We start from the raw sequence: 14,694 nt of genomic DNA, 5'->3' as shown, positions 1-14,694 counted from the left end.
AATATTTGATAATAATAACATATTCTTGTGTCATTGCTGACTCAGAATCACAGCCAGGTTTTGAAGAAGTGCCTCTCTTTTGGATCACACCGTGATTCTTTATCTCAGCTCCCACAACTGTTGTTAAGGTCACAAATTGGAATTTATGCTGATTAAATTCCTGCAGTTTTGGCCAAACCTCAGTTAAAATTTATCTACATTTCCCAAACAACTCCATTTTTAAATATGCAATTTTACACAACTTCACCTTCATTTTTGTGCCTGGCTGATTTCAAATCCTCACCTCCCTCCAGAAATAAATCAATTAACAGGAAACAACTCCCAAACCAACAATTTTTTTTGCTCCTTTGCTTTAGGGTTGCTTTTAAAAAGAAGCTGTCACTGCTAAACCAGGAGAAGAGTTTGAAGCCAAGGCAGTTCTTTCCCAGGCTGGAGGAGAACCCTGAGAGGGAACAAACCTGAGCTTTTCCCAGGATTTCTGCAGCATGTCCAACCAGGGAGACGACTGCTACTTCTTCTTCTACTCCACCTGCAACAAGGTGAGTCCTCTGCAGTTCCTGAGCAAAGGGCAGGAAGGAGCAAATTCCTCCTCGTTTGTTAATTGTTCAGCTCCCAGGTCTGAAAATTGAGGGGTTTTTTAAACCTGTGTGATTTTTCTTTTGGATCCGATTCCCTTTGGTATTCTTTCATTCCCTTTTTAATTTCCCAGCAAAGAGCAGGAAGAGGGAAGAAATAAATTCCTCTTCATTCATTAATTATTCAGCTCCCAGATCTGAAAACTGGGGGTTTTTTTTTGACCTATGTGATTCTCCTTTCAACCCTGTGTATTTTTTAACCTGTGTGGTTTTCCCATCCCATTTTTTTAACCTGTGTTATTTTCCCATCCCATTTTTTACCCTGTGTGATTCTCCTTTCCAACCCCATTTATTTTTTAACCCGTGAGGTTTTCCCATCCCATTTTTATAACCCCTGTGCTTTTCCCATCCCATTTTTATAACTTTTCTGCTTTTCCCATCCCATTTTGTTGACCTTTGTGCTTTTCCCATCCCATTTTTTAACCTATGTGATTCTCCTTTCCAACCTCATTTATTTTTGAACCTGTGAGATTTCCCCATCCCATTTTTCCAACCTCTCTCCTTTTCCCATCCCATTTTTATAACTTTTTTGCTTTTCCCATCCCATTTTTTTAGCCTGTGTGATTCTCCTTTCCACCACCCTTTATTTTTTGCCTGTGAGGTTTTCCCATCCCATTTTTTTATAACCGTTCTGATTTCCCATCCCATTTTTAATACCCCCTGCGCTTTCCCCATCCCATTTTTCCAACCTCTCTCCTTTTCCCATCCCATCCTTTACACCTCCACGATTCTCTTTTCCACCCCTATTTACTTTTTAAAGCTGAGTGTGATTTTTTGGGGCTGTTTTTCATGCTGATTTCCTGTGTTATTTCAGGGAGACTCCTGTTCCTTCCGGCACTGTGAGGCCGCGCTGGGCAGTGAGACTGTCTGCACCCTGTGGCAGGAGGGCCGCTGCTTCAGGAATGTCTGCAGGTTCAGGCACATGGAAATCGATGTGAGTGCTGCCTAAAAACCCTCTCCTCACCCCCAAAAACACCCAGGGGATAAAGGTTGTTTTCCAGCAGAGATTTGTAGGAGTTTCGGTTAGCGGGAGTGGGAAAAAAATTTAATTTTTAAGGTGTTTTTTTCCTCAGCGGGATTTTTTATTAAATGATGTTGTTCTCGGAGTTTTTAGCAGAGCATCCACATGGATCCCACTCCTTAAATGTGATAGCAAACAAATTCCTGAAATGAGCCTGGATTTCTCCCCAGAGTTTTATCTTGAGCTCTTAGAATTGTACAGGGTGGGGAGAAAAAAAAAGCGTGAAGGAGCTAAAGCTCTGAAAGATAAATTCCACCGGCAATTCAAATCTGAAAATTGAATTTTTTCCCCGTGAATAAGCCCATTATTTTGAATTTTGTAGTAATTTATTAATACAGGATTGTATTAACTCTGTGACAGTGCCCTGTCTTTTCCAGCTTCATGATAGGAAAAAAAAAAAAAACAGAAAAACTCCATTTTCCCAGCCTCCAAACCCTTGTCTCTATGCCCTTTGGAGTGAATTTCCACCTTTCCCTGTGACCTGCTGACAAACTGAGCCACTTTGCACATCCCAGGGAGCATTCCCTGAGTCTGGATTTGTGCTTTTCCCCTCAGAAAAAGCGCAGTGAGATCGCCTGTTACTGGGAGAACCAACCTGGAGGCTGCCAGAAGCACAACTGTGCTTTCCACCACACCAAGGGGCGCTACGTGGACGGGCTCTTCCTTCCCCCCAGCAAAAGTGAGTTCTGCAGCTCCTTTTTCCTCAAAAGAGCCAAGAATTTAGGCTGAATATTCCTTGAAATTATGTGTATGGGCTTTTACTTCCCCTGAGCAAAAGTGGATGCTCCATCTTCTTTTTTCCTCAAAATATCCAAGAATTCATGCTGAATGTTCCTTAAAATTACGTGGACGAGCTCTTCTTCACCCCTGAGCAAAAGTTGAGTTTTCCACCTCCTTTTTTCCTCAAAAGAGACAAGAATTTAGGCTGAATATTCCTGCAAATTCTGTGGATGGGCTCTTCCTACCCCTGAGCAAAAGTGGGGTTTCTATCCCATTTTTTCCTTGAAATATTCAAGAATTCCTGGTGAATATTCCTTAAAATTATGTGGATGGGCTCTTCCTTTCCCTCAGATCAAGTGAGTTCTCCACCTCCTTTTTTTTCCTCAAAAGATCCAAGAATTCCTGGTGAATGTTCCATAAAATTATGTGGAGGCTCAAGGAATTGTTTTGGCTGAAGGGGAGTTTGCAGTCACAGGAATGGAGTGAAATTCTGATTTGGGAATTTTTCCTCTGCTCTGTGCTTGGTGATTTCTGCTTTTCAAAGTTCCTTTTCCCTTCTCCTTTAACCCCTGTGTGGGTGGGGAATAAAGAGCTGAATCCAGATGTGTTCTGTTATCACATTTACAGCATTTGGGGTCAAAGTTTGGGATTTCTGAGTCACATTTGTGTTTTTGTCAAGCCACACCTCCTGAAAGGGAAATTTGCAGTCAGGGGAATGCAGTGAAATTCTAATTTAAAAATCTTTCCCTTCTCTGTACTTGGTGATTTTTGCTTTTCAAAGTTCCCTTTCTCTTCTCCTTTAACCCCTGTGTGGGTGGGGAATAAGGAATTGAACCCAAGAATGTTCTCTAGTCAAATTTACAGCATTTGAGATCTAAGTTTGGGAGTCACAGTTGAGGTTTTGTCAAGCCACACTTTATGAAAGGGATATTTACAGTTGAGAATGGAGCAAAATTCTAATATAAATTTTTTTTCCCTTCTCTGTACTTGGTGATTTTTAGTTTTCAAAGTTCCTTTTCCCTTCTCCCTTAACCCCTTTATGCATGGGGCATAAAGAACTGAATCCAGACGTGTTCTGTTACCAAATTTTCAACTTTATGGGTCCAAAGTTGGAATATTTCTCCTCCCCAGCCACTCTCCCAAGCCCCCCTGAGGCTGCAGAGGACGAGGGGAAGATGGTGCAGCTGCAGCAGAACAAACTCTCCGTCCAGTCCAACCCCTCCCCACAGCTCAGGGGGGTGATGAAAGTGGAAAACTCCGAGAATGTCCCCAGTCCCACCCATCCCCCAGTGGTCATCAACGCTGCAGATGATGATGAAGATGATGATGGTGAGAAATCTGGGATTTATTGCAGATATTTCTGCTTTAATGCCTTTTTTTGTATATGTTAGTCGTGATATAAATCGTGAAATTCGTGAGTTGTTTGGAGGTTTAAGCTGCAGAAGAGAGGCATAAATGTTTTTATGGCTTGAAATATTGAATAACCTAAAAACAAAAAGGTTTGGCTGAATCCTAACTCCATCAATTATTCCATTTTGGGTTTGATTTTTTTTTTCCATTTCCAGACCAGCTTTCTGAAGAAGGAGAAGAAACCAAAACCCCAGTCCAGCCACCACCCACAGAAACCCACAATGGACTGAGGGTGATTTCCACCAGGAAATCCAATCCCAGTGCAAAGCAAGGTATTCCAAGAGCTGCAGGAAGGAGGGACTTGGGGGGAGAATTGGACAATTAAAAGCAAAATATTCCTGAGATAAAATAACCCCCAGGAATGCTGAATGGAATCCAGGAGTTCATTCCTACCTAATTGCATTCTTCTTTATCAGGGAAAAAAATAATCCTCCTGGTTTGCTTTTGTGGGACAAAATAAAGTATAAATGGAATTTAAGGAGTTTAAAAGTAGAGTTTAAATATTTTGAAAATATCCCTTCAGGCCTTGTGGAAATCCAGATCCAAGGAATACAGGAATCTTTAATCCCTCTCCATAAATTTGTGTTCAAAATTGTGGCTTTTTCCTTGGAGGGTGAAAAAAAGCTGCCAGTTTTCTAAAATCCCACCTGTTTCTGGGGCTTTTTAACTCCTGGGGATTGCTGATTGATTGATTTATTCCCATTATTTTGGGAAGAATTTTCCTCCTTTTCCTGACCCCATTCTCTGCTTCCAGATGACAACTTAAATTTCGGGATCAAAACCTTGGAAGAGATCAAATTGAAGAAACTTAAGGAAAAAGCCAAAAAACAAGGTGGTGAGTTCATATCCCTAAAATCCCTCCTTTTTCATCCTTCTCCCTTCTTTCCATCCTTGGGTTTAATCCTGATTCTCCTTTGGACAATTTACAAGGGAAGGAATATTTTTTTTTAGAATATTTTTTTATTTTTGCACTTTGAGAGATTCCACAGGGACAAAACTTACAATTTTTAAATTGTTTTTTGAAGAGCTACTTTGGCATATGGCAGCTGCTTGGAATTCCAAGGAAAATTACTAAATATCCTGATTTTTTCCCCATGTTTTTTCCATGCAGAAGGTCCTTCAGGAGTGGCTGTGGATCCCCTCCAAGCCCGGAGCATCCCGTGCCAGAGAAGGAAAACGTCAGGACCGTGCTCAGAACTGTGACCCTCTCCTCCAAGGAAGGTAAATCCCAAAAAATTCCCATCCCACAGCCTTAAATAAAATAATTAAGAATTAGAATAACTCAGATTTGCTGCTGCCTTTTCCTGATTGAAGTGTTATGTTGGAGAAGTTGGGGATTTGGAGGTGCTGAGTTTGGGTTGGAATTAAAACTCAGGAAGTTTTAGCATTAAACCATTTCTCCTCCCACTGCTTCTTTAGTTTCTGTGGTTTGGCAGCCAGAAAATGTCGTTTTTTGGGGATGAAAATGTCGTTTTTTGGGGATGAAAATGTCGTTTTTTGGGGATGAAAATGTCGTTTTTTGGGGATGAAAATGTCGTTTTTTGGGATGAAAATGTCGTTTTTTTGGGGATGAAAATGTCGTTTTTTTGGGGGGATGAAAATGTCGTTTTTTGGCTGCTTTTGGTGCACTGCAAAGATTATCCCTTGTTTTAGGGGAGGGACCCCGTGATCCAGCTGAACCTCCCTGACAGACTGGGAAAAAGGAAAACCCTCATGGGTAAGAGCTTTCTGTGAAGTATTTACATCAAAAGCAGCCAATTCTGTTAACAACTAAAACCCCCAAATATTAAAAATTAGTCTGGGAGGATTGATGTGAGTGGGGGATTGTTCTAAACCTTCCTGCAGAGGAATATTCTGAAAGAATTTCTCTTTTTTTTGTCTTTCTGAAGGTGGGAAAACTTTCCTTCCCCTGAGGAGGAACGTTGCTGACAGGCTGGGGAGGAAAGCAGAGCTGCAGGAAAACACTGACAAAGCCCCAAGGAGAGGCACAGGTACCAAAACACCTGGATTTCACACCTGCAAATCCTCTTGGGGATGGTTCCCTCCTGGTTTTTTATTTTGGGATTTTTCTCTTCTGGTTTTTATTTTGGCATTTTCTCTCCTGGTTTTTTCTGTTTGGCATTTTCTCTCCAGCTTTTCTCTTTGGGATTTTCTGTTCCTCTTTTCTCCTGCTTCTTTTTTGCACGTTGGTTGAGGGTTAAAGGTCACTCTGAATCCAACTGAGTTGTTCTCCTGTCTCATTTCCCACCCAAAATTGAGATTTTTTTTGCAGCTTTTTAACTTTTCCTCTGTATTTTTTTTTAGTGCAAGTCCTGAAGTCCCTGAAGGAGAGGCTGGGGCTGCCCTCTGAGCAGAGCAGCACAGAGACAGGTAAAAATTAGATTGGAAATATTCTTCTTTTCTTTTTCTCCCCAAGAACTTCCATGCAGCCTTAAACTGGTCATTTTAAGGAATGACTGGCTCTGATTTTCCAAGTCCAAGTGGTTTGAAGGAAGGAGAGAAGTTTATTGTTCAGAGAATTGGGATTGTTCAGCCTGAAGAGGAGGAATTTTGATCACTGTGGCTCAAGGGAACCTGCAGGAGAGGGAATAATCCCCAGGGGGAATGGGTTTAGATGGGATTTTTGGGAATAAATCCTTCCCTGGGAGGGGCTGGGATGGAATTCCCAGAGGAGCTGTGGTTCCTCCATCCCTGGAGTGTCCCAGGCTGGGCTGGACAGTGGATAAAAGAGAGAAAAATGGATAAAATGGGTAAAATGGCAGCCTGGGATAGTGGGAGGTGTCCCTGCCCATGGGATTTGGATGATCCCTTCCAATCCAAACCATTCCAGGATCCCATGGGCTGGTTTGGATGGGATTTTGGGAATAAATCCTTCCCTGGCACTGGGATAGAATTCCCAGAAAATCCCTGGCTGCCCCATCCCTGGGATTTGGAAGAGTCTGGGATCATGGAAAGTGTCCCTGCCCATGGCTGGGGTGGGACTGGGACAATCCTTAAGATCTTCCAACCCAAACCATTCCATGAAAAAAATCCTGATTTCAGAACTCCTGACTCCTCCCACCTTACAAATTCCCAGAGAATCCGTGGCTGCCCCATCCCTGGGAGTGTCCCAGGCTGGATTGGAGCACCCTGGGATAGGAGAAGGTTGGAAGTCCTTCCAACCCAATTTGGGATTGAGAGCCCTCAATCCCAAATTCCCTCAGTGCTGGGAGAAATTCTGGAGGCTTGAAATAGGATTTATTCCCCCTCCTTTGAGCTCTCTTTCATTTCCCTGCCTTTGAATTTCTCCAGACAAAGCTGCCAAACCCATCGAGGAGATCCGAGTGAAAACCCTGGAGGAGATCCGCCTGGAAAAAGCCACCAGAGGCGAGGGGAAGCCCCAGGCAAAATCCCAGGGGGAAGGCAGGAAAACTGAAGATCCCAATTTAGGAGCCAAAACCCTCCCCAGCAGCTCGCATCAATCGCTGACGGGAGCCCTGGCAGAGAAAAACCACAAAAGATCAGGAGAGGAGAAGGAAAACCCGAGGAATTCCCCGGCAGGGCCAAAGCCGAGGCTGATGGCAGGAAACAGAACATCCTGCTCCAGCTGGGGCAGGCAGGGGTGCCGATGGCAGAGGGCAGGAAGAGCCAAAGGGGCAGGAGAAGTTCGGATCAAAACCCTGGAGGAGATCAAGAGGGAGAAGGCGCTGAGGATGCAGCAGAGTGGGGAGAACGTTCCTGCTCCTGCTGCCCAGCCCGAGGCACCCTGAGGGGCAGGAACTGCTGCGGGTCACCAAGCTCCTGGGTGAGGAGGGGTCTGCTCCCCTGGGACTTCTGCTTCCCCCTGGGGGCTTCTGCTTCCCCTGGAAAGTTCTGCTTCAGTTCTAATTCCCCCTGGGAATTTCTTTTTCACTTCTACTTCTCCTGGGAGTTCTGGTTCAGTTCTAATTCCCCTTGGGAGTTCTGCTTCCCCCTGGGAGTTCTCCTTCTCCCTGAAAACTAACCCTGTCTGCTCAGGAATATCTTGGCTTTGTCCTTCTGGGTGTGCTTGAAGGTCTCAGGCTCTGGGTTAAAAAGATCACAGGATTCTCCATGAATTCCATTAAATTTCCTGTGTTGCCCACTGGAAAATCCATTTCTTCCAGAGTTATAAGGATCAGGGGATTTTTTCCATGAGTTGTCCCATATTTTCCACTGGAAAATTCATTCCTTGAGGAGTTTTCAGGCTCCAGAGTTCAAAGGATCACAGGATTCTCCATGAATTAGATAATTTCCCATATTTCCCTCTGAAAAATTCCTTCTGTAGAAGGATCATGGGATTCTCCATGAATTCCATCAAAATTTCCTTGAGGGAAAATTTCATTCCTGGAGCTTTCAGACTCCAGAGTTAAAAGAATTTTGTGATTTTCCATGAGTTTCCCACTGGAAAATCCATTCCTTGAGAAGCTTTGTGGTGTATTTTCCCCTTTTTTTTTTTATTTTTCTGCCTGGATTTTTGGGGTGTGGGATCTTCCCCTGTGCTGGAATCCATTCCATTCCCCTTTGGAATCCTTGGGAAGGATTTATCAGCACAAAGGCATCAAAAATTTCATCCTTCAGATTATTTAATCCACAATGGGACTGAAAGGGAGAGAAAATCCTGCAGGAATTTCTTCCTGTTAATAAAAATAGGGAAATAAAAAAACCCACCACAATTTTTGGATGTTTTTTCTTGTTTTAAAGCACCTGGAAGAGAAGAAAAAATGATCGTGGAGCTGAACAAACCTTCCCTCAAAGGGAGTTCTGCATCTGCTGAGGTGAGTCTGAACAAATTCATAATAAATTTTCACATTTCTGATTAATTCCTCACTTTTCTGAGCATTTTGGGCATAAAATAATAAATTTTCTCATTTTTTTCCCTGCATTATTTTTCCCCCTCTATTTTTAAAATCCCAAGCTGGATATTTTAACCCTAAAAATCAGAATTTTAAAGGAGCTTGGCCTCTGTGGGGGAGCTTAGGTAGTTTTAAATTCCCTAAAAAGATTGGGATTTTTTGGGGAATTGCAGTTTTCAAAGTGTATTTCCATAAGGAGGCATCTTGCAAAAAAAAAAAAAAAAAAAAAAAGAAGTTGTATTTTAATGGTGCCAAATGGAGCCATTTTGGAAGGATTTGCACCCAAAATTCCTTAGTGAATCCCCAGATTTTTTTCATCCTCTGATTTTTTTCATCCTCTGATTGATTTTTTTTTTTCATCCCTGGGTTGATTTTTTTTTTTATCTCCAGATTTTTTTTGGGTTTTTTATCCCAGATTATTCTTTTTGGTTTTTTTTTTATCCCCAGATTTTTTGGGGGGGGTTTTTTAATCCCCAGATTTTGGGGGTTTATCCCCCAGATTTTGGGGGTTTTATCCCCCAGATTTTGGGGGTTTATCCCCCCGATTTTGGGGGTTTTATCCCCCCGATTTGGGGGGTTTATCCCCCCGATTTTTTTGTTTTTTAATCCCCAGATTCATTTGTTTTTTTCATTATTCATTTTTCATTATTAGACTTTTTATCCATAATAACCCTCTCGGGATATTTTTCCCTTCCCCAGAATTCAGGGAACTCTGGGATTCAGGTGAAGAGCCTGGAGGAAATCATGTGGGAGAAACGTCAGCTGAAACAACGACAGGAGGAGAAACTCCAGAAAGGAGCTGGGACAATCCCAGCTGAAAACCAGGAGAAAACCAGGAGAAAACTCTGGGATCAGGGAGCCTGAGGCTGCTGTGGGATCAGCAACTCAGCAGCTGGGCAGAGAGGAAAATGGGAAAATCCAGGAGGATCCATGGGAAGCCCAGAAAAGATGCAGGGAAAAAGGAGCTCAGCTGCCCCTCGAGGAAATACCAGAGGTAGGTGTTTGGGAATATCCTGGGATTGGGATTCATGGGGAAAAAAACCACAAAACCTCAGTGGGAGGCAGCTGGGATCATTCATTCCCAGCTGGAATGCTGCAGCTCTGAGGATGCGGAGGGTTGGGAATGTTTGGAGCAAATCCAGAGCAGGGGCTTGGGAAGGTGTAAGTGGGGAATATTGGAATGTTCTCCTCTGGAGAGGGATCCAAGGAGAACTGAAGAGGACTTTTGGGATGAGGGATGGAGGGACAGGACCAGGGAATGGCTTCCCACTGCCACATTTCAGGATGAAATCCTTCCCTCAGGAGGGAGTGGGGTAGAATGTTCCCAGAAAATCCATGGCTGCTCCATCATGGAAGTGCCCAAGGGCAGTTTGGATCCCCCTGGGATCATGAGAACCTGGAGCACAGAGAGTGACCCAAACCATCCTGGAATTCCAGAATAGCAACAAACCCTTGGAATTTGGTTGGGTTTTTTTGGTTTTTTAACCCAAAGCTGCCTCATTCCTCCTTTTCCCTCCATCCCAGCCCAAATCCAAGGTGTCCCTGAAGCCTCTGGATGGCAAAAGCACCCACGGCCCAAGCAGCCCCTGAAGAGGAAGGGCCCGAGGGCCACCCCCCCTGCTGTGGTGGCAGTGAAGCCACTCAGTGCCACCAGCGGGGACAGCCAGGAGCCCTCAGCCAAGGTAAGGCCACAAATCCCTCCTCCTTCCCAAAGAAACACACCTGGAAAAGGGAAACCTCCTCCAAAACAATAAAAACCTGGAAAAGGGAAACCTCCTCAAAAAAAATAAAAACCTGGAAAAGGGAAACCTCCTCAAAAAAAAAAATAAACCTGGAAAAGGGAAACCTCCTCCCAAAAAAATAAAAACCTGGAAAAGGGAAACCTCCTCCAAAAAAAAAAAAAAAATGGAAAAGTGAAACCTCCTCCAGCTTTTCTATCCTCTTTCACCCCACAAGTGTTGGGGAGCAGCACATTCCTGCTTTGGGAGCATCACCAGAATTCCCCTGTTGGGATTTTGGGATGGTTTTGGCTGTTCCAAGCCAAAAATTCCTTAAAAATTCCTCATTTTAGGATTGCCTGCTTCAGGTGAAGCAGAAGAGGGAAAAAAAAATCTCTTAAAATTTAGGATTTTTATAGCCTCAAAATTGTCCTGTTCCTCATTCCCAGGTGGTTGTTCCCAGTTCCTCAGAGGACAGCCCAGGCTCCATCCCTCGGGGAGAGAATTCCCAGAGCAGGTAAATCCCAATCCCAAACTTTTCCTTCTCCTTCCTGACCCCAGGGATGGGATTGAGGGGTGGCCACGAGGGGGAAATGCCACTTCTGAGGGAATTGGTGCCAAATCCAGCAGGAGCCATTAATTGGGATTAATTGGAATTAATATTTGTGCAGCAGAGCTCCTTTGGGTTCTCTAAAATGCTGCACTTGGGCAGAGCTTTGGGTTGTTTTTTTGGGGTTTTTTTTTGAGTGAGTTTTGGGCCTTTTTCAGTGGTTTTTTGGGATTTCTTTCCAGTGGCCTTTCAGAATTTTGGTGACCTTCTCAGTGGCTTCTTTAGGGGTTTCTTTTCAGTGATTTTCTGGATTTTTTCAGTGATTTTGGGGATTTTTTTCAGAGCCTTGGGGGTTTCTTCTTGCACTTTCTCCCCCACATTCCAGCTGTGTTTCCTCGTGCTAAATCCCCAAACCTTGAACTGATCCAGCTCATCCAGGACTCCCCCAAACCAATCCTGGACTTCAAACCAATCCAGGACTCCCAAACCCAAACACCCTCCCTGGTGTAAAATTCAAAACTCCACCTCAGAGACCTCCCATATTGATTTTTTTCCCTTTTCCTTCTCCCCCAGCCCTGAGCTGCAGGCTGGCAGCCAGAGGGATTCCCTGGCAGTGTCAAGGGGTCTGGATCCTCTTTCCCCTTCCTCCTCCTCTTCCTCCATCCTCTCTCAAGGTCCTGGTGAGCTGCGGCACCTTACCTTGGCTGGCTGGACTCCCCAAAACCCATCCAGGACTTCCCAAAACCAATTCTGGGCTTCAAAACCAATCCAGGGCTCCAAAAACTCATCCAAGACCTCAAACTCCCAGAATCCACCTCAGAGACCTCCCACACTGATTTTTTTTTCCCTTTCCTTTCTCCCAGCCCGAGGTGCAGGCTGGCAGCCAGAGGGATTCCCTGGCAGTGAGAGTGTCTGGATCCTCTTTCTCCCCTTCCTCCTCTTCTTCCTCTTCCTACTCTTCATCTCCTCTCCCTCGAGGTCCTGGTGAAGCTGCGGCACCTCAGCTCGGCCAGCTGACTCCCCAAAACCCATCCTGGACCCAAAACCCATCCTGGACTTCCCAGAGTGTGATCCAGAACTTCCCCAGAGTGTGATCCAGAACTTCCCAGAGTGTGATCCAGAACTTCCCAAACCAATTCTGGACTTCAAAACCAATCCAGGAGTCCAAAACTCATCAAGACCCCAGACTCCAAGAATCCACCTCAAACCACCACCAGGGACCTCCACTGATGTTTTTTTTTTCCCTTTTCCTTTTCCCCAGCCCCGAGCTGCAGGCTGGCAGCCAGAGGGATTCCTGGCAGTGTCAGGGTGTCTGGATCCTCTTCTTCCCCTTCCCTCCTCCTCTTCTTCCTCTTCTTCCTCCTCTTCCATCTCCTCCCTCGAGGTCCTGGTGAAGCTGCGGCACCTCAGCTCGGCCGGCTGGACTCCCCAAGACCCATCCTGGACTCCCCAAAACCCATCCAGAACTTCCCGAGAGTGTGATCCAGGACTTCCCAAAACCAATTCTGAGATTCAAAACCAATCCAGGGCTCCAAAAACTCATCAAGACCCCAAACTCCCAGAATCCACCTCAGAGACTCCATACTGATTTTTTTCGCTTTTCCTTTCTCCCCAGCCCCGAGGTGCAGGCTGGCAGCCAGAGGGATTCCTGGCAGTGTCAGAGGGGTCTGGATCCTCCTCCTCGTCGCTGGAGGTGCCGCTGAAGCTGCGGCGGCTGAGCTCCGCCGGCGCCGCCAAACCCGCGCTGTCCGTGGAGGACGACTTCGAGAAGCTCATCTGGGAGATCTCGGGGGGAGAAAACTGGAAGCAGAAATCGATCTGGATCCAGGGAAGGATGAGGATGATCTCCTGCTGGACACTTCAGAGATGATTGACAGCTGAGTTTTTAAACTCAGGTGGTTTTTTTAAAGGAAAAAAAAAATAATAAAAACTGCGGGGGAAAAAGACTCAAAAAAAACCCCCATAAAACATAAAATTCCTTCCCTCACCCTTCACAGAAATCCTGTAAATGTTGTTGGATCCGTGGAGGAGATGCTGTTCCCAGCTGGCAAGCACAGTTGGATTGTTAGGAATAGGCAGAGTTCTCCCGAAATTCCGGAGGCTCCTCCCACACGGGACAGGACAAAGCACTTGGAATTCCCTCGGGGAGGGCAGGACACAGATCCCATCTCCAGAGCCAGTCCCAGCCCCCTCCTGGACACTGAATCCCAACCAAATCCCGGAGTTACTATGTCAACTCTGGAATTCAGGGATGGACGCTGCCTCTGCACTCGGAACTGGGGGGAAATTCAGGAAATTCAGGGCTGGCAGAGGGAGCAGCCGGGTCAGGATTTGGACCAAACACTGCCAGGGTGAGCCTCTGACTCTGACTTCTCCCTGATGGGCAACAGAATTCCTCTGGCTGCCTGCAGGAATTGGGGAAAAGGAGGATTGCTTTCAAGTGCCTCTCGGTTCTGAGGATCCCTCCCTGCTGAAGGACTGGATTGAGCCTCCCACAATCCAGCTGGGATCCTTCTGGGAGGCAGGAAAAGCACCTGGAATGTTCCCCCTTGGCTGACTTCCCTCTTTTCCAGCCCCGTTGGGAGATGGGATTGGATGGGAATCCCTGTGGGCTTGTTTATTTTTTGGTTTGGTTATTTTTTTTGTTTTGTTTTTTCTGTAAATATTTATTCTTCCATTTGTATATTTGTATGATTGTATTTAAGGGATTAAAGGTAGGCTGCTCACTCTGGTGTCTGTGCAGAGCTCTCTGCTTTTCGTGGTTTAATGAAGGAATGGAATCATGTGAGTGTTAATGAGAAATTAATGAAGTGCAGGAGGTTGTGGAATCAGCCAGGGAAAGTCCTGAGGGAGCTGGGGAAGGGTCTGGAGAGTCCTGAGGGAGCTGGGAAGGGTCTGGAGAGTCCTGAGGGATTTGGGGAAGGGTCTGGAGAGTCCTGAGGGAGCTGGGGAGGGGCTCAGCCTGGAGAAAAGGAGCTCAGGGGGAATTTGTGGCTCTGCACAGCTCCCTGCCAGGAGGGGGACAGCGGGGGGATTTGGGATCTCATCCAGGGAACGGGGACAGGAGCAGGACCTCAGGATGGGAGATATTTCAAATATTTTGGCTTCTCTCGTTTTTTGTGACCTTGTAGCACGACTTAACAGGAAAACTGGTGCCTGTAAGAGCACAAAAAGCCATTTGATTTTAAAGTTAGGCACTTTGAGGCACAGGTCTGCTGTAGCTCTGAGCCAGAGGAACATTTTAATTTATGTTTTTCTAGGAGTTACGGTTATTAAAACGAAATAAAATAATAGCAATAAACCTGCCTAAAAAAAAAATAAAAAAAAAAAGGAAAGAAAAAAAAAGATACCTAAGAGCAAAAAACAACCGTAAAAATAAAGATTAAAAACCCAATAAAAAAACCTCACACCGCCGCTATCCCACAGTGCCCCGCGCTCCCCTCACACCGCCGCTACCACAGTGCCCCCGCTCCCCTCACACCGCCGCTATCCCACAGTGCCCCGCGCTCCCCTCTCCCTCACACCGCCGCTATCCCACAGTGCCCCGCGCTCCCCTCACACCGCCGCTATCCCACAGTGCCCCGCGCTCCCCTCACACCGCCGCTATCCCACAGTGCCCCGCGCTCCCCTCACACGCCGCTATCCCACAGTGCCCGCGCTCCCCTCACACCGCCGCTATCCCACAGTGCCCCGCGCTCCCCTCTCCCCTCACACCGCCGCTATCCCACAGTGCCCCGCGCTCCCCTCACACCGCCGCTATCCCACAGTGCCCCGCGCTCCCCTCACA

The 14,694-nt window shown here is 45.8% G+C and overlaps 1 protein-coding gene across 1 annotated transcript; it reads left to right on the top strand.

Moving 5' to 3' along the window:
- Window positions 1-356: 356 nt before the first annotated feature.
- ZC3H11A (zinc finger CCCH-type containing 11A) lies at window positions 357-12,864 on the top strand. Its single transcript, XM_066335894.1, is given in 24 exon segments — window positions 357-539; window positions 1,450-1,569; window positions 2,212-2,335; window positions 3,508-3,705; window positions 3,942-4,058; window positions 4,541-4,621; window positions 4,898-4,939; window positions 4,942-5,007; window positions 5,423-5,503; window positions 5,676-5,777; window positions 6,091-6,156; window positions 7,078-7,299; window positions 7,302-7,402; window positions 7,404-7,531; window positions 7,533-7,570; window positions 8,488-8,561; window positions 9,339-9,481; window positions 9,483-9,633; window positions 10,164-10,211; window positions 10,214-10,321; window positions 10,807-10,874; window positions 11,481-11,530; window positions 12,563-12,702; window positions 12,705-12,864. Coding segments are annotated over 24 exon segments (2,406 nt in total). The 5' UTR covers window positions 357-485; the 3' UTR covers window positions 12,789-12,864.
- Window positions 12,865-14,694: the final 1,830 nt, after the last annotated feature.

This window comes from Sylvia atricapilla, chromosome 25 (assembly GCF_009819655.1).
Source record: "Sylvia atricapilla isolate bSylAtr1 chromosome 25, bSylAtr1.pri, whole genome shotgun sequence".
Lineage (NCBI taxonomy): Eukaryota > Metazoa > Chordata > Aves > Passeriformes > Sylviidae > Sylvia > Sylvia atricapilla.
This window is presented reverse-complemented; position numbering and strand designations above follow the sequence as displayed.